The sequence below is a fragment of the Macaca thibetana genome, chromosome 19 (genome assembly GCF_024542745.1).
Source record: "Macaca thibetana thibetana isolate TM-01 chromosome 19, ASM2454274v1, whole genome shotgun sequence".
Classification (NCBI taxonomy): domain Eukaryota; kingdom Metazoa; phylum Chordata; class Mammalia; order Primates; family Cercopithecidae; genus Macaca; species Macaca thibetana.
Window position 1 is genome coordinate 27171290 of NC_065596.1, and position 22917 is coordinate 27194206.

The 22917-nt window shown below is 53.5% G+C and overlaps 2 protein-coding genes across 37 annotated transcripts in view; one reads left to right on the forward strand and one right to left on the reverse strand.

Annotated features, from left to right (window-relative positions):
• CALM3 (calmodulin 3) overlaps positions 1-22917 on the forward strand; it is a 203052-nt gene that overhangs the window by 90476 nt on the left and 89659 nt on the right. For 2 of the 36 annotated variants that reach the window (XM_050772277.1, XM_050772266.1), the window contains exon 1: positions 10901-10904. The exons of 22 other annotated variants lie outside the window; for them this stretch is intronic. The gene's annotated coding sequence lies outside the window, so the exon portion shown is untranslated. Of the gene's footprint in view, positions 1-1655; positions 1660-3160; positions 3165-10058; positions 10063-10544; positions 10550-10900; positions 10905-12214; positions 12220-14227; positions 14232-14308; positions 14313-16523; positions 16528-17057; positions 17077-22917 lie in introns of those variants that run through there. 12 more of the 36 variants (XM_050772260.1, XM_050772262.1, XM_050772295.1 and 9 more) reach the window with 11 other exon arrangements.
• Positions 14214-16297, reverse strand: PNMA8B (PNMA family member 8B). The gene has a single exon (XM_050772122.1). It carries the CDS (start codon positions 16197-16199, stop codon positions 14295-14297), a length of 1905 nt encoding a protein of 634 aa, XP_050628079.1. The 5' UTR covers positions 16200-16297; the 3' UTR covers positions 14214-14294.

Below are 22917 nucleotides of genomic sequence, written 5' to 3' on the forward strand. Positions count from 1 at the left end.
TTTTTGAGACAGAGCCTCACTCTCACTTTGTCACCTAGGCTAGAGTGCAATGGCATGATCTCGGCTCACTGCAACCTCTGCCTCCCAGGTTCAAATAATTCTCCTGCCTCAGCCTCCTGAGTAGCTGGGGTTACAGGCACGTGCCACTACACCTGGCTAATTTTTGTATTTTCAGTAGAGACTTGGTTTCACCATGTCAGCCAGGCTGGTCTTGAACTCCTGACGTCAGGTGATCCGCCTGCCTCAGCCTCCCAGAGTGGTGGGATTACAGGTGTGAGCCACTGAGCCCAGCCATAGGCATTCTTTATCTGACCACAAAAGTGATGTATGATTACTGTAGAAGAACTTGATAAATACGGGGGGAAATCACCCATCATTTTGCTGCACATACATCATTACCATTTCACTGTAGAACGTTTTGCTTATTAAAGTTAGAATATTGGAGTTCGAGGCTACAGTGAGCCATGATTGCACACTGCACTCCAGCCTGCATGACAGAGTAAGACACTGACTCGCACACACACACAAAAGAATGTCATACCAGCAGTCAGACTCCCTGGGTGTCAACACTTCCTGGTGGTGTGGCTTTGGACAAGTAATTAACTTCTCTGTGCCTCAGTTTCCTCGTCTATAAAATGGTCATTGTTAGACTAGCACCAAACTCATAAGGCGGTGAGGATTAAAGGAGTTAATTAGAGTAAAGGTCTTAGAACAGCGCATCACAAGTACCCAATAAATGATATAATTATCATCCATGTGAGGATGCTGTAAGGATGAAATGAGTTCATTCATATAAAGTGTTTGGAACAGCCTCCTATAAAATGGGACACCTCGTTGGCTCTCTGTAAAGATTCACTATTAAAATTAAGGAAAATGATTTTAATTGGGGGATGCAAGCATTTCATATCGTTACAAACTTAAACTAAGGCTAGATACTAAAAATATGTCTGTTCATTCAAAGCACATAAAAAGATGCTCAACATCATTCATCATCAGAGATATGATTAAAACCATGATGAGCTGCCAGCCCCATTGGCCTCCTTGCTTTCTTTTAAACACAGCAACTCAGGCCGGACACGGTGGCTCATGCCTGTAATCCCAGCACTTTGGGAGGCTGAGGCAGGAGGATCACTTGAGGTCAGGAGTTCGAGACCAGCCTGGCCAACATGATGAAACACCATCTCTACTAAAAATACAAAACTTAGCTGGGCATGGAGGCACGCGCCTATTAATTCCAGCTACTCAGGACGCTGAGGCAGGATAATGGCTAGAACCTGGGAGGCAGAGGTTGCAGTGAGCCAAGGTCACACCACTGCACTCTAGCCTGGCGACAGAGCAAGACTCCATCTCAAAACAAAACAAAACAAAACAAAAAACAAGAGAAAAGATAGAGAAGAACCTGAATGTCCAATAACGGGACTGATTTCAAATATGGTTGATTCATACAGTGTAATGCTACACAATTGTAATTTAAAAAAAAAAAAAAAAGGCATGAGGAAGGTCTCAATGTGCTGATAAAGATGTCCAAACTACAATGTTAAGTGAAAAAAGCAACGTAAGGATCATTACGTATAGGATGCTACTATTTGTGTAGAAAGGAAAAAATGCATATATTCATATATACTTTACATGCATCAAAAATACCTGGAAGTAGCGGGGTGCAGTGGCTCACACCTGTAATCCCAGCACTTTGCAAAGGAGGCCAAGGCAGGCAGATCACTTGAGGTCAGGAGTTCAAGACCAGCCTGGCCAACATGGCGAAACCCGATCTCTACTAAAAATACACACAAAAGGACCAGGCGCGGTGGCTCACGCCTATAATCCCAGCACTTTGGGAGGCCGAGGTGGGTGGATCACTTGAGGTAAGGAGTTCAAGACCAGCCTAACCAACATGGTGAAACACCATCTCTACTAAAAATACAAAAATTAGCCAGGCATGGTGGCATGTGCCTGTAATCCCAACTACGTGGGAGGCTGAGGCAGGAGAATCGATAGAACCCAGGAGGTGGAGGTTGCAGTGAGCCAAGATTACACCATTGCATTCCTGCCTGGGGGACAGGGCGAGACTCCGTCTCAACAAAACAAAACAAAAACAAAAATACACACAAAAAAATCAGCCGGACGTGGTGGTGGATGCCGGTAATCCTAGTTCTTCAGGAGGCTGAGGCAGGAAAATCGCTTGGACCTGGGAGGTGGAGGTTGCAGTGAGCCAAGATCGCACCACTGCACTCCAGCCTGGATGTCAGAGCGACACTCCATCTCAAAAAAAAAAAGAAAAGAAACAACACCTACCCGGTAACAGCATCTCCACCAATCACACCAACTCTGGTTTTGAGCCTCTGAAATCAATAAACTCTGCTTTCAAGCAGCTTATGTGAGCTTCTCTTTTTGCCCAAAAGAAACCTCCCTTTGTCCCCCCTCCTCAGACGCATCTGTGACTTGCCATAGTCCTGCATCCTGGATGACAATCCTTTGTGCTTGCTCCTGAATACATTCCTGCTATCAGAAGATATTTTTCTCTGATGTCTTTTTCTCAGGTTGACACAATAGATAGCTTATTTCTTTACCCCGTTTATTGTCCGTGTCTTCTCAATAGACCATCAGCTCTGTGGGTGGGGACTTTCGATCTGTTCTGCTCCCTGGTGTGCCCCCAGCTTCTAGAACAGGGCTGTGCTGTGTTGAATTGCGTTGAATTGTGTCTCTCAAAGTTTATGTCCACTCAGAACCTCAGTGAAGATGAGATCATGCTGCATTGGGTTGGGCTGTAGATCCAATGACTGAGAAAAGGTACAACCAGGTGCGGTGGGTCACACCTGTAATCCCAGCACTTTGGGAGGCTGAGACGGGCGAGTCACCTGAGGTCAGGAGTTTGAGGCCAGTCTGGCCAACATGGTGAAACTCCGTCTCTACTAAAAATACAAAAAATTAGCCGGGCATGGTGGCACAAGTCTGTAGTCCCAGCTACTCAGGAGGCTGAGGTCGGAGAATTGCTTGAACCTGGGAGGCGGAGGTTGCAGTGAGCTGAGATTGTGCTACTGCACTGCAGCCTGGGTAACAGAGTGAGGCTCTGTCTCAAAAGATAATAATAAGTCCTAATACAGACACCTATGCAGACACTTACATAGGTTGTTGGGAGTATTTTATTTTTTATCAAATAAAGGGGGAAAGGGTCACCACACCCAGCCGAAATCCTCGCTCTTTAACAACCCAATCATCTCGTGCACCACGGTGGTTATGTCGCTTTACATTTTGTGTGTATTAAAGCCATCATTTGCTAAATGGCACTGATTAAATTATACCACCGTTCAGTGGTGTCACTGAAATGCTTTGACACATCTTCATTTTTTAATGAACCAGGAGACTTTTCTAAAAAGCAGACTGGGCCAGGAGCGGGAGCTCACGCCTGTAATCCCAGCACTTTGGGAGGCCGAGGCGGGCGGATCACGAGGTCAGGAGATCAAGACCATCCTGGCTCACACGGTGAAACCCCGTCTCTACTGAAAAAAAAATACAAAAAATTAGCCGGGCGAGGTGGCGGGTGCCTGTAGTCCCAGCTACTTGGGAGGCAGGAAAATGGCATCAACCTGGGAGATGGAGCTTGCAGTGAGCTGAGATCGCTCCAGTGCCCTCCAGCCTGGGTGACAGAGCGAGATTCTGTCTCAAAAAAAAAAAAAAAGCAGACGTGATTGTGAATTATCTCAGGGAATAGGGATCCTTTGTACGGAGAGAAGGCTACGAGCCCACAAGGGAAAATGTTCTCTGTGAAAACTGTAAGATGGCAGGGTTTCAGGCAGCACCTCTTTGTGGTCATGGAACCGAGGGAACAAAGACTGAATAAGGGTTTCTTCCCCTTCTTCACCGCCTTCCTCTGCCCAGATCTGAAATCCTACCTGTGTTTTCCTCTTAGAACCAACAAGGCATTAAAGAGACACAGGCTTGAATTCCAGCTGTGCCCACTACCAGGCATGAGTTTGGGCAGATGGTGTTGGGAGCTCCCCCAAGACCACCCAAGATTCACAGAACTCAGAAAAGCAGCTGTGCTCACGGTTACAGTCTATTACAGGGAAGAGTAGAGAAGGGAAGAGACGCATAGGGCAGGATCCAGGAGAGATCCGGCGCGAGCTTCCAGTTGTCTTTTTTCAGTGGAGTTGTGTGGACAGTGCTTACGTCTCCCAGCAATGACGTGTAACAACACACTTGGGCTATTGCCAGTCAGGGAGGCTCACCCAAGCCTTGGCTTTTATTGGGGGTAGATCACATAGGCATGGAATACCTGGGGGCTGACCTTAGGTATGCAGTCTCCAGCCCCTCTGGAGGTCACACTGACATCACATGGCCCAAGGCACCCAGGCAAACAAAAACAGGCATTCAGCATAAATAAAATCATTCGGACAGGTGTGGTGGTTCACATCTGTAATCCCAGCAATTGGGGAGGACAAGGCAGGATCATCTGAGGTCAAGAGTTCGGGACCAGCCTGACTAACATGGCAAAACCCTGTCTCTACTAAAAATACAAAACCTAGCCGGGCATGGTGGTGGATGCCTGTAATCCCAGCTACTTGGGAGGCTGAGGCAGGAGAATCCCTTGAACCCGGCAGGTGAAGTTTGCAGTGAACTGAGATCACGCCATTGCACTCCAGCCTGGGCAACAAAGCGAGACTCCGTCTCTAAATAAATAAATAAATAAGTAACATTAGCCCAAACTACCTGGTGTGGCCCAAGGTCCCAGGTAAAGATATTCTTATCAGGCAGGATATTCTAGAGGTTAGAATATCCTGGATCTGGGCAAAGGGTTAGTATCCCTCCACCCCCACTTTTTTTTTTTGGACTGTGCAGGGTTTGATCAGTCCAAGCCCTTTTTTTTTTTTTTTTTTTTTTTTTTTGAGATGGAGTCTCGCTCTGTTGCTCCGGTTGGAGAGTGCAGTGGTGCAATCTTGGCTCACTGCAACCTCTGCCTCCCAGATTCAAGCAATTCTCCACCCTCAGCCTCCCAAGTAGCTGGGACTACAGACTTGTGCCACCACGCCCGGCTAATTTTTTGTATTTTTTTTTTTTAAGCAGAGATGGGGTTTCACCGTGTTAGCCAGGGTGGTCTCTATCTCCTGACCTCATGATCTGCCCGCTTCGGCCTCCCAAAGTGCTGGGATTACAGGCGTGAGCCGCCGCGCCTGGTCCCAGATCTTCTGAGTGAAGCCTTGACTGCACAGGTGATACGGCTTGCATTTGTGTTCCCACCCAGATCTCATGTCAAATTGTAATCTCCAGTGTTAGAAGAGGAGCCTGGTGGGAGGTGATGAGATCATGGGGGAGGATTTCCCCCTTGCTGTTCTCCTGATAATGAGTGAGTTCTCATGAATCTGGTTGTTAAAAAGTGTGTAGCACCTCCCTCCCCTCCCCCTGTTAAGCCCATATAGGACGTGCCTGCTTCCCCTTGCCTTCCTCCACGATTGTAAGTTTCCTGAGGCCTCCCCAGCATGCTTCCCATGCAGCCTTGCAGAACCATGAGCCAATTAAACCTCTCTTCTTTATAAATGACCCAATCTCAGGTAGTTCTTTACAGCAGTGCGAGAATGGACTAATACAGCAGGGAACATCTCTGGAGCCGTCTGGGGGGGAGGCTCTGGGTGCCAGGCTGAGTGTGGGAGGACTGCTTCCCATAGACCAAGGAGGCCTCATCTTGCTGGGGAGATATCTGCAAGGTGGGAGGATATGGGAGAAGCGGAGATGGTGAGAGACATTAGGAGAGGTTCAGACAGCTGGGACAGGGGAGCCCTGTCTCAAGGGCTCAGTTAGGAGGCATGCTATGGCCTTTTCCAATAAATCCTGCCCGAAACCAGCTGAATGTATCTCTCTGTCTCTTGGTCCTGGAACCAGGGTGACTTGGGTAGGAAGGAAGACAGTGGGGGTAGGGCTGGGCCCTGAATGACGGAACCAAATCAGATTCAAAGTGAGGGGTGTGGATTTAATTCATATCTGCCCACCCCGTGAGAGGACTGTTCTCTCTCCCTCAGTGACACACACACACGCACAAGCCATGGCCCGTACAAGGACTCACAGATGCACATACAGACACAGACATGCACACACATTATGGCCAGAGACCCCTCCCCATCAATTACAAACATACACATGCTGGCATGCCGCAGACACGCACATTCACAGAGTCACAGATACACAGACACACAGCAGCACGCAGAAAAGTTTTCACAGGCCAGGCACCAAGGCTCATGCCTGCAATACCAGCACTTTGGGAGGCCGAGGCAGGTGGATCACCTGAGGTCAGGAGTTCGAGACCAGTCTAGCCAACATGGCAAAACTCTGTCTCTACTAAAAATACAAAACTTAGCCAGGCGTGGTGGTGGGCGCTTGTAATCCCAGCCACTCAGGAGGCTGAGGTAGGAGAATTGCTTGAACCTGGGAGGCAGAGGTTGCAGTGAGCTGAGATTGCACCATTGCACTCCAACCTGGGCGACAAGAGCAAAATTCTGTCTCAAAAAAAGTGTCCACAAACTCCTAAACCCACAATTTTAAACACCATGCTCCAAGACTCATCAGTCTAGATGCACACATGCGTACAAGCCTATGTACAAACACAGATCAATACAGACACCCACGCTGTGTGCAGACATATACACCTACTCATGCACACACACATTCACTCACACAGACACAGACACCCATACACACCCTAATGGCCGAGGGGCAAGCACACAATTGTGTGCACACTGGGACTCTCAGACATGGATTCACACACACACCCCTAAGTGTACACACACACATACTCTCTTTTTTTTTTTTTTTTTTTGAGACAGAGTCTCGCTCTGCCACCCAGGCTGGAGTGCAGTGGCCGGATCTCAGCTCACTGCAAGCTCCGCCTCCCGGGTTCACGCCATTCTCCTGCCTCAGCCTCCCGAGTAGCTGGGACTACAGGCGCCCGCCACCTCGCCCGGCTAGTTGTTTTTGTATTTCTTAATAGAGACGGGGTTTCACCGTGTTAGCCAGGATGGTCTCGATCTCCTGACCTCGTGATCCGCCTGTCTCGGCCTCCCAAAGTGCTGGGATTACAGGCTTGAGCCACCGCGCCCGGCCTCACACACACATACTCTCAGAGACACGTGTGTCAATCACACACAAGGTTTTGATCCTCTCACCCCCTCTGAGCATCCCCGACACTTTGGCCAAATCTGTCTCCCACTAGAGCCTCTGTTTCCCCCTTGAGTGGACATAACATTTTCTGCACTCCATTCCCAGCATCTTCAGTGTGACATCCAGCAAGGCCCCAGGGGTGCAAGGAGCTCTTGGGTAACTTGAGGTGAGATGGTAACAGAGGTGCCAATATTTTCAAATCAAGGGGGTTTCAAATGGAGTCTGCAGGGCCAGTTCCCCCGACGTAGCCAGTTGATGCCTCTGGGGTATGGTTTCAAATGCCCCGGAAAACCAGAGACTTGACTCCAGGTCAGCCTTCATCTGGACCAGTCCAGCCACCCCTCACTGTCACTAAAGAGAAAAATGAGAGGCCACAGGTAATTCCAGAACACAGACATGAAGGGGAGAGATGCTACCCTGAGATAGGGATGGGGGTGCTTTCTGGCTCTTCCTCCCAGGCTCACAGGGTGTGACAAGAGAAGAGGAAATGTGTTAGAGATGGGAGGACGGGTTTGGAGCCCCGCTGCCTGACTCCCCCAGCACTTCCCCTTGCAAGCTGTGTGACTTTGGGCTGATTACTTGACCTCTCAGTGCCTCCACATCCTCATGGGAAATGGGGGTCATAGCAGAACTTTCCTCCCAGCACTGCCCAGGGGACTGAAGAGGGTGTGATGTGTTTGTGAGGTCATCTCGTCTTATTTCTGCTACCTATCAGCCGCGGCCAGCTCTTCACGGCACACCTCAGCCCTGACAGGGACCCCAGGGCAGCGGTCCCCACCCCGGCTGCCCCTGGAAAGACCCAGAGCCCATGTCCAGCCTGCACACGGGAGCCGGTCTCGGAATCTCTGAATGGTGCAGGGCACGGCTGGGGCAGCAACAGTCCCTAAAGCTTCCCGGGTGATTCCAAGCAATGGGCAGCCGGGGCTGACAACCGCGACCCTAGGGGTCCTAGAGACCATCAAACCCCACAGCCGTGGTTCTCAAACTGGTCCCGCATCGCAGGCACCTAGGGGTCCTTTGAAAATGCAGCTTGCTGGGCCGCACCCCCAAAGGGGTTCTGTAGGTCTAGGGTGGGCCCGAGAATGTGTATCTAGTTCTCAGGAGACGTTGACGCAGCTGGACCAGGACCTGACTTTGAGATCCGCTGTCCTGCAGGAAAGTCCGCTTTCCCCAGCCTGGCGTTCAAAGACCAGGGAGGCCTGTCCCTTTAAGGCGCTGTGCCAGTGCCCAGAGCACTGGGGAAGCGCCATGGCCCGCACGATTTCAAACGGCGGAACTGGGGTGCCCCCTGGTGGAATCAGCGGGCACCGCAACTCGCGCGGATTCTTCGCCCGCTCTGGAGTCTAGGTTGTGGGGGCAACGGGAAGGGTCATCGTCTGCGGCCCCTCTTCCCTCCTGGCAGTTCTAGGACGTGGCCACATTCCCAGGAGTCTGGGGATCGCTCATCTCCCGCTTAAGCAGGCGGAGGGGCCAAGACACTTTCTGCCTCTAGAGGAAATGATCTTGACCCCAGGATGCTTCGCGGTGGGAGGGGGCGGGGGGAGGGGAAAAAGGGAAGGAGTGAGAGAGGGTCTGGGGTCTGGACCCCAGGATACCTTGGCCTCACCCTCGGGGGGGGGGACCATTCCGTCCCTCCCCTGGGACCAGGAGGGCCTATTTTTCGAGGGAGCCGTAGAGTAAGACAAACGTGGGTTGGAGGTCCCTTCCTTGCCTCTCTGAGCCTCGGTTTCTCTATCTGGGAAATGGGGGTGAAAACCTGCCTTCATCCTCTCCCCTCCTTCATCCTGCCCTCCTCTCTACAGAGCCAAATAAAGACGCATAGACATATACATTCGAATGTGTCCACCCCCAGATCTACACAGACACACACACACACAGACACACACAGAGACACACACACACAGACACACACAGACACACAGACACACACACACACACACACAAAACCTCAGCCTGCCAGTCACCCGGTCAGCTGAAATCACGCTCCTGAAAACTCTTCACCCACTTCCTGCCATCCCCACTACCCTGAGCCGGTCCAGCCTTAGGCCTGTCCGCCAGGTTCCTGCCCCAGCCTCCTCCTGCTCCAGCCTTGCACCCTGCACACGGCAGACCTAAAGCACAAACCTCTCCCTCTCCTGCTCAAATCCCTTCCATGGCTCCCCAGCGCTTAACGAGGCCCTAAGGCCCTGCCAGTCTGCACGCCCTACTCCAGCGACCTCTTCAGGCTCATTTGCTGCCTCAGGTGGAAAATCCAGCCAGACAGCACCACCATGGGGGCAGGCGGCCTTCTTTGGCGTCACTGCCTCCGCTCCACGGGAGGGGCAGTAATTACACGCTAATAACCCCCTATAGTCATATCCTTGGCCTGGGGTTTTTGCCCTGGCTCTTCCTACACCCGGGTCATGCACTTCCCCCAGGCAACCGCGGCTGCACCTCCTTCGGGTCTTTGCAACATTGAGAGACTCCGTCTCTACAAAAAACACAAAAAGTAGCGAGGCTTGGTGGCGCGTGCCTGTGGTCCCAGCTACTCCAGAGGGAGGCTGAAGTGGGAGGATCGCTTGAGCCCAGCAGTTCGAGGCTGCAGTGAGCCGTGATCGCGCCACACTTGTCATCTTCTCAGTGAGGGCTTCCCAGGCCGCCCCGTTTATGACGACTGTAAACCCTCTCCTGTCCCGGTCCTCCTCGGGCCCCTGCTTGCCCGACTTTTGTTTCAGGTCTCATCCCCTAATGCATGGATTTCGTCCTCATCTAGGGAGCATAACCCCAACCTCCCCACCGCATGCTCCCTGCGGGAGGGTCCTGTTTCCTACACCTAGAACAGGGCCTGGGACGCACCTGCCCTGGATAAATCTCATGGACTGCGCGGATGGCGCTGCGGGCTCCTCCCGGACTGTCGCCTTCTCTCCCAGGAGGGGGCAGCCGCGCTCCGCTCCACCCGCCGCCAGAGGCTCCACGAGCGGGACAGACCGGCTGCTGCCGCCTGTGCTGGTCTCTGTGCGCCGGGACCCTTCCCTGCCGGACCTCAAGGCCTTTACGCGGCTGCTTCTTCGACCGCAAACGCTCCTCCCCATCCCCTCGGGAACACTCCCTCCAGGAATGAGGGAATGAAAACAGTATTTCTTTCCAGCACATTCCCCACCAGGCGTGTCTGGGGTCTGACTCCCCCAGTCCACGTGGTTCATTCCGACCGTCAGTCATTCAACAAGGAACAGCAGCCGCCTCGTGCCAGGCACGGTGCTGGGGCTGTGGACACGAACGGGACAGGCCAAGACACACTTTCTCCCTACGGAGCTGGCCCTGAGCCGCTCTCCCCGCCACGCCTACCTGCCCCCCTGCCGCATAGGTCCCCACAGTCACAGCTCAAGGTCCTCTGCAGGGGCTGCGAGACCACGGGCGCTGGGGGCAGTTGGAAAGCAGGAGGAAAGGGACGCCATTTGGGGTAATGTTAGGGCTGCAGTGGCAGCAGCAGCTGGCGGTCACTGCGGTGAACCAGGGGCTCCCGGGTCCCGCCTCAAGCAAGCCGGCCCCGTGCGTGGAACTTGGCAGTCCTACCCCCGGACTCTGACCAGCAGCATTTCCCACGTGGCTCCTCCAGCCCTCGGGAGGGAGCAGCTCCCTGCATTGCTAATATTGGGACAAACCGACCTCCCTGTTTTTGCACTTCCTGGTTGCAATACCCCAGTCACCAACTTCCTCTATTAACCTCCCTGACAAGTACAGTTGGTGCGCTACTGAGAAACAAATGAGTGTGCCGGGGGCAGTCACAGCTCTGAAAAATAAAGGGAGGAAGTGCAGAAAGGGTTACTTTTTTTTTTTTTTTTTTTTTTTTTTTGAGACGGAGTCTTGCTCTGTCACCCAGGCTGGAGCATAGCAGCCCAATCTCGGCTCACTGCAACTTCTGCCTCCCGGGTTCAAGCGATTCTTCTGCCTCAGCCTCCCAAGTAGCTGGGATTACAGGTGTGTACCACCACATCAGACTAATTTTTGTATTTTTAGTAGAGACAAGGTTTCACCATCTTGGCCAGGCTGGTCTTGAATTCCTGACCTCATGATCCACCCGCCTCGGCCTCCCAAAGTGCTGGGATTACAGGCTTGAGCCAGTGTGCCTGGCCTGCCAGAAAGAGTTACATTTTTATAGGTGGTCAGGGAAGCCCTCCGTGGGAATGTGACATTTGAAGAAAGGTCTGAATGTCTCAAAGGTGGGAGCTACGCCTATAGCCCGAGGAAAGGCACTCCAGGCTGCAGGAAGAGCAGTGCAAAGGCCCTGAGGCAGGAATATGCCTGGTGTGCACCTTCAGACCTGGGTGGCTGAAGCCACAGGAGACACAGAGAGGGCAGTGGGAAACGAGGCAGAGGGTGAGATGGGGGTAGAGTGTGTAGACCTGAGCTGTGCAGGAGAGCTGTGTGCAATGGTGGCAATGTCCCGCACCAGTGCTGTACAATGTGGTAGCCACTGGCCACGTGTGGCTCTTGAGCACTTGTGACGTGGCTGGGAAGACTGAGGACATGCATGTGTAATTTTATTTAATCTGAATTACATTTAAATCCAATTTGCCCCATGTGATTACCTAGTTGAACAAAGCATGGGTTTTTTTTGTTTTTTTGTTTTTTGAAATGGAGTCTCGCTCTGTTGCCCAGGCTGGAGTGCAGTGGCCGGATCTCAGCTCACTGCAAGCTCCGCCTCCCGGGTTCACGCCATTCTCCTGCCTCAGCCTCCCGAGTAGCTGGGACTACAGGCGCCCGCCACCTCCCCCGGCTAGATTTTTGTATTTTTTAGTAGAGACGGGGTTTCATCGTGTTAGCCAGGATGGTCTCAATCTCCTGACCTCGTGATCCGCCCGTCTCAGCCTCCCAAAGTGCTGGGATTACAGGTTTGAGCCACCGCGCCCGGCCCAAAGCATGTTGTTGAACAGACCCCAGTTGAACAGATCCCCAGGTGTGACTTCTGAGAGGACTCCTCTGGCAGCCATGTGTGGTGGGGGGGACACGGGATGGAGGGAGGCAGAAAACTCAGGTAGGATGGAAGGCTGAGGCTGAGGTCCAGGGCGCAGGCTAGGGGTGGAGGCTGGGGGGTGGGTACATGCAGCTGTGGCCTCGCAGAGTGTATCTGGGTGGAAGCTATGGTGGCGATTGGCTGGGCAGGGTCTCCATGGATGTCCAGGGGCTTCTGAGCTGAGGCTGAGGCCTGAGGCTGGAAGTGGGGAGGTGTCAAGGGTGGAAGTGGAAGCTGGCTCAGATCTGCAGGGGTGAAATGCTGCTGCTGGGTAGGGAGAGTCAGGCAGGGAGCCTGAAGCAGCAAAGGACAGTGTATGTAAACTAGTGACAGGACAGTTCCCAGGTGTTCTGGACAAACCACAGTCCAGACCGTGGACATCTGTGGCCCACGCTCCCACATTCCCCCTGTCCCATCGCCCAGAGCACAGAGAGAGCACAGTGCTGAATTTCACTTTACTGGATGATCCAGGTGACACAGTGCACAGGGACAGAAGTTTAGGACCGCTACGGGAGAAGCACACCTGGGGCCCTCTCCACCCACAGGCAACACCACAGGCTGCTGTGCCCAGCTCTAGGCGCACCTGGCCTGGTCCTCAGTGGGTGGGTCGCCATCCAGGAACAGCCTCCAAGCAGGGAGGAGCACCCACGCCCTGCAGCACGTCTCAGACAGCATCTGCATCTGGGTGTCCCTGACATGGGACTGGGACAGTCTGGTCCGGGCTCTGAGGTCACACCCAGGCCCCCCATTCCTTCCCAGGGAGAAGCAGGGCAGGGCCCCCTGGCACGATGGGCTCCTCACTGCCAAGGGATAGAAATTGGGACGAGGAAACACACACATTACCCTAGGGACAAGAAGGCATGAACGAATGTGGGGTCCCGTGGAGACTGATATTTAGGGAAAAATCAAGCTCAGCAGGGGTTGGGGGAGCTGAAGCATACGGTACAGGACAGCACGGCGTGGACTCGCACACAACTCAAGCTTGCTTGGGACAGCAGGTGGTGAAGCCTCACAGCACTGGCCGCCTACTCTGGAAGCTCCGGGGAAGGGCTGGGGTTTCCTCCCCAGGTCATTTCATCCCCTGTAAGGAGGGACACGTGGCTGGCTTCTGCACTGCCCAGGCGAGCCTCTGTCTCTCACAGTGCCCTTCAGAGGCCCCTCTGGCTTTAATTCACTCAGGGGGTGAACCCAGGCATTTTCAAGGCCTTTAGTAAGTGCTGCAAGGCCAGTGCTGAGCGATGGGCCAGCTCCAGAGGATAGAGAGGACCAGGGGAGCCACAACCTATGGGAGGGGGCAAGGGCCCACGTAGCCCAGAAGAGCCAAAACTCTGGATTTTATGTGAATTACCCCAAATGGAACACCTCCACAAATAATTAGAATGTTGGGAAACACTGCAGTTTGAGTGACAAATTCAACTTGTGGTCGGGGCAGGTGGCCTTGGCCTGGAGCTGGTTCCTGTGTATCAGGGGCTTCCCGGTGGGCAGGGCTGGCATGCGTCTTCCCTCTGCTCTTCCTCCTCCCACTCCTCCTCCTCCTTCCCTTCCCCCACCGTTCCTCTCCCCTTTCCTCTTCCTTCCCTTCCCAACCGCCTTCTCTCTCTCAGCCTGTCCTTTCTGGAATCATCTCTTTCCCTGGCTGGGAGCTGGGGCCTCCCCTCGCTGAGAGTTGCGCCCTGACACGCGCTGTGCAGCTGGTGACTGAGCCTCCACCACAGACCCAGGGCAGAGTCAGACTGGGGTAGGGGCGACAGCAGCCGACAGTCCCTGCCAGGCGCAGGCCCCGAGAGCGCCACGAAGAGCCCTGCTCGCCTCTGCAGGTGCCTGGCGTCCACACACACACCCTGCGGGGGCGACCCGGGCCCCCCAGCCCTGGTCCACTCAGCGCGTCCCCATCTCGGCCCTGGGCTGCTGCCTCAGGCACCCACTTCTCCTTCCTCCTCCCATCCGGGCTTCCTCCGTCGGGATCGCTGGCGCTCCGAGCCCACTAGGGCCCGAGAGGGAAACGTGACGCCGGCAAAACGCGGCCCGGGCGTGCGGTGAAGCGAGGAGATCGCGTCTGCGGAGGGCAGGAAAAGGGAAGGGGAGGGCGGGGGCCACACTCGGGCAGGCGCCCTGCGGGGCCTGCTCGCAGCCTGGGCGGCTTCCCGGGGGGCCACTAGCGGCATTTGGGGGGCAGCCTCCGGCCCCGACGGGCCTTCTTCCCGCGTGCGGCCTTCGATCCAGTGGGCGCCTGGCCCTTGGCCTCGCCTGCCCTGGCATTGGCCCCGGCGCCCGCGCTCCCCTTCTTCTTCCGGCTTCCCGCGGCGTCGTCCTGGGCCGAGCCCCGGCTCCCGGCTTTCTTCTCGGGAGTGACGCCCCGGCCTCGGCCTCGGCCGCCCCCGCGGGTTTTGCGGGCCCCGGACGCGGTGGGGGGCGCGCCGGCCGGAGTCAGGCCCCTGGGGGCGGTGCGCGCCCTCTTGGCCCGGGGCTTCCTGGACGCCCTGTCCTCGGGCTCCGACGCCTCGCTCTCGGTGTCCTCCGACTCCTCCTCGGACTGTTCGTCCGAAGCCTCCTCTGACCCCTCGTTGGACCCCATGTTCTCCCGGGCGGCCAGGAGCGCCAATACCTCCCCCAGTTTGCCTTTGGGGTATTTGTACTTCCCACCTTCCCAGGCGTTTTCTTTTTCCTCCTTCATCACCTCCGCCATGTCCTGGGCAGCCAGGAGCGCCACCAGCTCCAGAAGGCCCCCCTCGTCCTCACCGTGCTCGCTCCAGCCCCCGAAGAGGCCACACCCAGCCTTCTTCGCCTGGGGAGGGAGATCTGGCTGCGCCAAGGTGGAAATGCACTCCCGGAGGTCCCCGTCGTCCCCGGCCTTGCGCAGGACCACGGCGTCCACCTCGCGGCCCGCCTCCTCCACCTTCACGCGGGTCCCATTAGTGTCTTTGGACATAACGGACAAGACCTGTCGGAGGGCGTCTCGCTTGTCTTTCTCGTCGCTCCAGCCTAGAGACTCGATAACAGAAGCGATTTTCAACATCTCCTCCCGGGCCCAGGGGTCCGACGGGTCGGTATAGGCCACAATGGCCACGAACTCAGGATTATCCAACCCCTCTGTTTCTTGGTCCTCACTTTCCTGCGAGTCGCTCTCCGAAGCGTCGCTGTCCACCGGCTCCTCGTCCGGGGTGTCTCTCACAGCCAGCAGGGCCACTAAGTCGGGGACGCCATTTTTGTCTTCTTTGGTGTTCAAGCGGATGGATTCGGCCGCAGCTGGCTCCTTCTCTGCCTCTTCTTTCTTCGCTTTGTCGGTGACAGTGACCAGAGCCAAGAACTCGCGGGGACCATCTTCCCCCTCCGAGCTGCAGGGCGCCCACTGCCTAACCAGCTCCCAGGCAGCCGCCTGGAGCGTGGCGTACAGCGCACTCTGGTCCTCGTCTCCGCTCAGGTCCCCCTGGTCGATCTCCTCGATCACAATGCCCAGGCTCTCATCGGAAGAGTCCTCATCCTCACTCCTCGCGGAAGCAGACGGCCGCCCTCCTCGGCTTCTCTTCTTGCCCTTCTGGGTCAACCTGTTGCGTCTGGTTCTGTTTCTACGACCCCGACGGCCCCTCCTTGCGTTCCTGGCTGCCCCAAGAGGCGAGCCAGCCTGCCCTGTCACCTCCCCAGAATCCTGGGCCTGGGTCTCCGAAGCTGGAGGGGTGGGCGCCTCCCCGGGGGCCCCAGCCTCCGCGGCCTGCGTGGGTCCGTCATCCAGCAGCAGGCGTCTCATCTGCCTCAGGACCCTCGTGTCCTGCGCACGGTCCTTCCACAGAACCCTCCAGACCCCGTCCTTGCCTGGGATCTCCCTGGGAATGGCAGCGTGATTGACGTCCTCCGCAAACTCCACCAGGGCGGCCTGGGCCTTCTCGTTCATCAAGCCCTTCATGTGTCGCAACCTGAACGTGCCCAGGGGCAGGAGGGTCGGCTGCAGGACGGCTTCAACGTCTGCCTGCTCCAGGCCCTCCGGGATGCCAGTGACCAGCAGGGCCCTATGCGCGTCCACGTCCAGGCTCCGGCACCAGTCCTGCAAAATGCTCATGGCCATGGTGCCGCCCCCTCGGCGCTGATCTTGGAGCAGCAGGGAGCCCGAGATAGGGGTGGGCTGCAGCGCACGGTGTCAATGCAACCCTGGCAAGCCACCCGCAGGGCTTAGAGTCCCGGTTCCGGTGAATGTGGCAAGGCTGGAGTGGGGCTCGGGCCTCGGGGGTTCTAGCTACCTGCTGGCCGGCTGGACGCAGTGACCCTCCCCCGGGACCCCTCTCCAGAGCTGTCTGAGGATCCGCAGGGGGCTTACGTGTCTGCTTTCCAGGGCAGCTCCCTCCCTCTCTGACAGAGGCCTGAGTGACTCGGCACCGCGACCAGGTGCAGGGGGGCGGCGCCGAGTGCACCTGGAGGGGCGTGGGAGGTGGGAGCCGCCGCTTGCCTGGCGCTCGCGCGGCGTCTGAGCGCGCACCCTGAGCCTGAATCTCAGCAGTTCCGCTGCGACGCGGCTGCTCCGGCCTGCGCCTGCGCAGACGGAGCCGCACGCCCTCCCCTGTCCCCCGCCCAACCGTCTCCATGGCAACGGTGCAGCCTTGAGCTGGGGTCTGCGTCGCTGTGGCCTGAGACGCTTCTCTTAAAGGTCCCGATGAGAAGGACTTGGGGCCTGGAAGCACCACTTTCATTAACCAGCAAAAAACGCCGAAACCACAGAGGGCCAGAAATCATTCGAGGAGACCCGACCTCATTCAGGGGATATGAAGCCTCCTTCCAGGGGGTACAGGCTTCACTGGGGGTTACAATTCCCTCTTCCAGTGGCCAGGTGGAATTCAGGATTATATAGGCCTAAATCAAGGGGCACTGGCCTTGTAGCGTGGGACCACGACTTACTCGGGATACTGGCCTCATTCACAGTATACGGGTCTCAGTATCAAATAGGGGGGCCCAGGCGCCATCTGTGAGCAAGACACCATTCAGGGTATATGGGCCTCACTTGCAGGGTACAGGCCCCACTCAATGGCACCTGCCCTCACTCCCACACACGTTCCTGTATTCTGAACTATGCATGCACAATAAATCCTGTGGTTTTGCACACGCTTTGAGCATATGTATAATTGTTAGACCTGCCATGAATTTTGCAAGAAAGCATTTCCCTTGACAGGGACAGCAGACTGGGGCCTGTGAACGTCAGTCATAGCTACTGTAAACATGCATTTGCTTCTCTGTCCCTTGTTGGCCATAAGGCTGTCCCCTACTCTATATGAATTTGGCTCTGTAGCCCAGCTGGTAGGTTTATATCTCAACCATCATCCCTACCTCAAAGGGTTTTTTTGTTTTGTTTTTGTGGTGTTTTGTTTTGTTTTGTTTTGTTTTTGAGATGGAGTCTTGCTCTATCATCCAGGCTGGAGTGCAATGGCACAATCATGGTTCACTTCAACTTCCACCTCCCAGGTTCAAGCGATTCTCCTGCCTCAGCCTCCTAAGTAGCAAGGATGACAGGCCTCCCAAGTAGCTGGGATTACAAGCATACACCATCACATCTGGCAAATGTTTGTATTTTTTTGTAGAGATAAGTTTTCACATGTTGTCCAGGCTGGTCTCAAACTCCTAACCTCAAGTGATCCGCCCACCTCAGCCTCTGAAAGTGCTGGGATTACAGGATTACATGGTAAGCCACCATGCCTGGCCTCAAAGGGTTCTCATGAGGATTAAAGGGAATAATCCAGGAAAGCATTTGGAAGAGAGGCTGGCCCACAGCTAGTGCTCCATGAAAGATGGCTAAGAGAAGTATTTATTGAGAACTTACCATTATAAAAGCATCTGTTCTGTTGGTTTGTTTTTGAGATGGAGTCTTGCTCTGTCACCCAGGCTGGAGTGCAATGGAGCAATCTCGGCTCACTGCAACCTCCACCACCTGGGTTCAAGTCATTCTCCTGCCTCAGCCTCCCGAGTAGCTGGGACTACAGGCATGTACCATCATGCCTGGCTAGTTTTGTTTTTTGTTTGTTTGTTTTGAGACAGAGTCTCACACTGTCACCCAGGCTGGAGTGCAGTGGCGTGATCTTGGCTCACTGCAACCTCCGCCTCCTGGCTTCAAGCCATTCTCCAGCCTCAGCTGGGATTACAGGTGACCACCACCACGCCCAGCTAATTTTTTGTATTTTTAGTAAAGACAGGGTTTCACTATGTTGGGCAAGCTGGTCTCAAACTCCTGACCTCGTAATCCGCCCACCTCAGCCTCCCACAGTGCTGGGATTACAGTGTGAGCCACTGCGCCCAGCCTAGTTTTGTATTTTTAGTAGACGGGTTTTCACCATGTTGGCCAGGCTGGTCTCGAACTCCTGACCTCAGGTGATCCGCCAGCATCGGCCTCCCAAAGTGCTGGGATTACAGGCATGAGCCACCGTGCTCAGCCCAAAGCATCTGTTAATAAACAAATAAATAGAAAACCAAAACACCTCTTTTTTTTTTTTTTTTTTTGCCACCAGACCCACCCCCCTACTGTTGTGTTTGGATTTTTTTACGTTTAAGGACAGTTTAATTGCAAGGTTACCATGGCAACTGGGCAAACTGCTTACTCACTCCCATTTTCCACCACTTGTTCCTCCTCTGATCTTCCTGATCCACAGATGGATGTGATGTGACTGTTGTCTCCGGAGCAGCATTGTTCAGCAGGAATGGAAAGCCAGCCCCAAATTCGAACTGCATGTGTAATGTTAAAATTTCTCATTGCGGCCAGCCAGCACTGACCTCAGGTGATCCACCCACCTCAGCCTCCCAAAGTGCTGGGATTACAGGCGTGGGCCATCATGCCCAGCCAAAAGTGTCATTTTTGACATGTGAATCTCCAATCTAGGCTGGGCATGGTAGCGCACGCCTGTAATCCCGGCTACTTGGGAGGCTGAGGCAGGAGAATAGCATGAACCTGGGAGGCAGAGGTTGCAGCGAGCTGAGATTGTGCCACTGCACTCCAGCCCTGGGAGACAGAGGGAGACGCTGTCTCAAAAAAAAAAAAAAAAAATTCGAGTTGCTTTTTCTACATCTATTGATAAGAAAGAAAGAAAGAAAGAAAGAAAGAAAGAAAGAAAGAAGAGAGAAAGAGAAAGAAAGAAAAACAGTTTCCTAGGGGGCTATCTTCAATAAATAAAAAAGCAGCAAGAAAAGTGAATTTTAAGAATGGATTTTGGCTGGGCGCAGTGGCTTACTCCTGTAATCCCAGCACTTTGGGAAGCCGAGGCAGGTGGATCTCTTGAGCCCAGGAGTTTGAGACCAGCCTGGCCAACATGGCAAAACCTCATCTCTACAAAAATACAAAACTTAGCCAGGCTTAGTGACACACATCTGTAGTGCCCGATACTCAGGAAGCTGAGGTAAGTGGATCGCTTCAGCCCAGGAGATCAAGGCTGAAGTGAGTGATGATCATGCAACACTGCACTGCAGCTTGGGCAAGAGGGTGACCCTGTCTCAAAAAAAAAAAAAAAAAAAAAAAAAAAAGAAAAAAAAGGAAAAGGAAAAGGGAAAAAGGAAAAGAAAAGGAAGAGTATATATTATTTATCCCAAAATATACAAAGTGTTGTCATTTGCACAGTCGTCAATATAAAACAATTATTAATGAGCTATCAGACACTCTCTTTTCATAATGAGTCCCTTTGGAGTAGCCGTATTTCAAGGGCTCGGCAGTCACACAGGGCCATCAGGAATTTGTTTGCAAGAATTAATTAGGGAGAGTGTGTGCGCGTGTGTGTGTGTGCGTGTGTGTGAATACACTCAGCACAACCGTATCTATAACTGCAAGATTGGAAAACACAACAAAAAGAGAAACAGGAAGCTTGCACTTTTCGTGTGTGTGTGTGTGTGTGTGTCTCTGTGTGTATTTTAGAGTCAGAGCCTTGCTCTGTCACCCCGGCTAGAGTTCAGTGGCATGACCATGGCTCACTGCAGTCTTGAACTCCTGGCTTCAAGCACTCCTCCCACCTCAGCCTCCAGAGTAGCTGGAACTACAGCACACCACCACGCCTGGCTAATTTTATTTTTTGTAGAGATGGGGTCTTGCTATGTTGCCCAGGCTGGCCTCAAACTCCTGGGCTCAAGTGATCCTCCTTCCTTGGCCTCCCAAAGTGCAGGGACTGCAGGCATGAGCCATCATGCATGACGAAGCTGACACTTTTCTAAGTCGTTGTGGATAACCATGGGTGAAATTCTTGTAAAAATGAAGATTCATATACCCACCCATTTAAAGTGTACAACTCAATGGCTGTTAGTTCATTCACAGAGTTGTGTGACCAACACCACGACTGATTTTAAAACATTTTCATCACCTCAAAAAGAAATCCCACACTGCTTAGCCGTCACCCTCCAACCCTCTAATTTCCCCCTAGCCCCTGGCAACCACTAATCTGCTTTCTGTCTCTATGGACTTCCCCATTCTGGACATTTCATGTCAATGGAGTCATACAATGTGTGGTCCTTTGTGTCCGGCTTGTTTCACTCAGCATCCTGTGTTCAGTGTTGTGTGGCATGTGTCATCCAATGCTCTGTTCCATTTATTTAGAGACAGAGTCTCACTCTGTCACCCAGGCTGGAGTGCAGTGGCACAATCTCAGCTCACTACAACCTCCACCTCCTGAGTTCAAGGAGTTCTCCGAGTTCTCCTGCCTCAGCCTCCCGAGTAGCTAGGAATACAGGCACCCACCGACACACCCAGCTAATTTTGTATTTTTAGTAGAGACAGGGTTTCACCATGTTGGCCAGGCTGGTCTCAAACTTCTGACCTCAGGTGATCTGCCCATCTTGGTCTCCTAAAGTGTTGGGATTTCAGGCGTGAGCCACTGCGCCCAGCCTCTTTTTTTTTTTTTTTTTTTTTTTTTTTTTTTGAGATGGAGTCTCGCTCTGTCGCCCAGGCTGGAGTGCAGTGGCCAGATCTCGGTTCACTGCAAGCTCTGCCTCCCAGGTTCACGCCATTCTCCTGCCTCAGCCTCCCGCCTGTATTCTTTTTTATGGCTGAGCAATGTTTCATAGAATGGATACATTTTCTTTATCCATTCATCAGTTGATGGACATTTGGGTTGTTTGCACTTTTTGGCTATCATGAATATGCTATGAACATAAAAACATGATGAATATGCTGTGTGCAAATTTCTATGTAGACATATGTTTTCATTTCTTTTGGGTAGACATGTTTAGGAGAGGAACCCCGGGGCATATGGTAATTTTTTTTTTTTTTTTTTTTTTTTTAGACGGAGTCTCGCTCTGTCGCCCAGGCTGGAGTGCAGTGGCCGGATCTCAGCTCACTGCAAGCTCCGCCTCCCGGGTTTACGCCATTCTCCTGCCTCAGCCTCCCGAGTAGCTGGGACTACAGGCGCCCGCCACCTCGCCCGGCTAGTTTTTTGTATATTTTAGTAGAGATAGGGTTTCACCGTGTTAGCCAGGATGGTCTTGATCTCCTGACCTTGTGATCCCCCGTCTCGGCCTCCCAAAGTGCTGGGATTACAGGCGTGAGCCACCGCGCCCAGCCGGCATATGGTAATTCTATGTTGAGTCATTTGAGGGGTTGAAAGGATGCTTTAGCAATGGTCAGTGCAGAGCACGAGTCTTTCTGACTTGCCACAGAGGCGCTATGAGGGCTAAAATGGAGTTAGGTTCTGGACCCAGATCATTGTATACTGATTTTTCAACAGTGTCACAGGCTGGGTGGCTTAGATAACAGAAATCTATTTTCTCCCAGTTCCAGAATCTGGAAGTCCAAGATCAAAGTGCCACCTGGGTTAGTTTTTACACTTGCCCAATAACCAGGCAGGTCCCTTTGTCTCTTCATGGCTCTGTGGCCCCAGTTTATCGTGAGGTTGTGAGGATTTAAGAGGGGTGTGTGTGTGTGTGTATGTATGTGTGTGTGTTGGAACAGTGCCTGGCCCTGAGTGTTACTGGGATGAAGATTGCATTCTCACCGTGGGACAGGATGGGGTGGCACGCTGGAATGCAAAGGGGACTCCCGAGGAGAGCGTCTGGTTTATAGAAGGACCCAAAGGTACAGGAGCTGAATTATGTCTCTTTAAAATTCATATGTTGGAGCCTGGATGTGGTGGCTCACACGTGTAATCCCATCACTCCGCGAGGCTGAGGCAGGTGGATTGCTTGAGGTCAGTAGTTCGAGACCAGCCTGGCCAAAGTGGTGAAACCCCGTCTGTACTAACAATACAAAAATTAGCCAGGTGTGATGGTGCGTGGCTGCAATCCCAGCTATTCAGGAGGCTGAGGTAGGAGAATTGCTTGAACCTGAAAGGTGGAGGTTGCAGTGAGCTGAGATTGCACCACTGAACTCCAGCCTGGGTGACAGAGCAAGACTCTGTCTCAAACCAAACCAAACCAAACTAAACTAAACTAAACTAAACTAAACTAAACTAAACTAAACTAAAATAAAATAAAATAAAATTCATATGTTGGGCTGTTGAGTGGTGGCTCACACCTGTAATCCCAGCACTTTGGGAGGCTGAGGCAGGCAGATCACTTGAGGCCAGGAGTTCAAGACCAGCCTGGCCAACATGGTGAAACCCCATCTCTACCAAAAATACCCAAATTAGCTGGTCATGGCCGGGTGCGGTGACTCATGCCTGTAATCCCAGCACTTGGGGAGGCTGAGGCGGGTGGATCACGAGGTCAGGAGATCGAGACCATCCTGGCTAACATGGTGAAACCCCACCTCTACTAAAAATACAAAAAATTAGTCAGGTGTGGTGGCGGGCACCTGTAGTCCCAGCTACTTGGGAGGCTGAGGCAGGAGAATGGTG

Coding starts and splice junctions, on each gene's coding strand:
- PNMA8B (XM_050772122.1), bottom strand. CDS start 16,199: ATGGCCATGAGCATTTTGCAGGACTGGTGCCGGAGCCTGGACGTGGAC.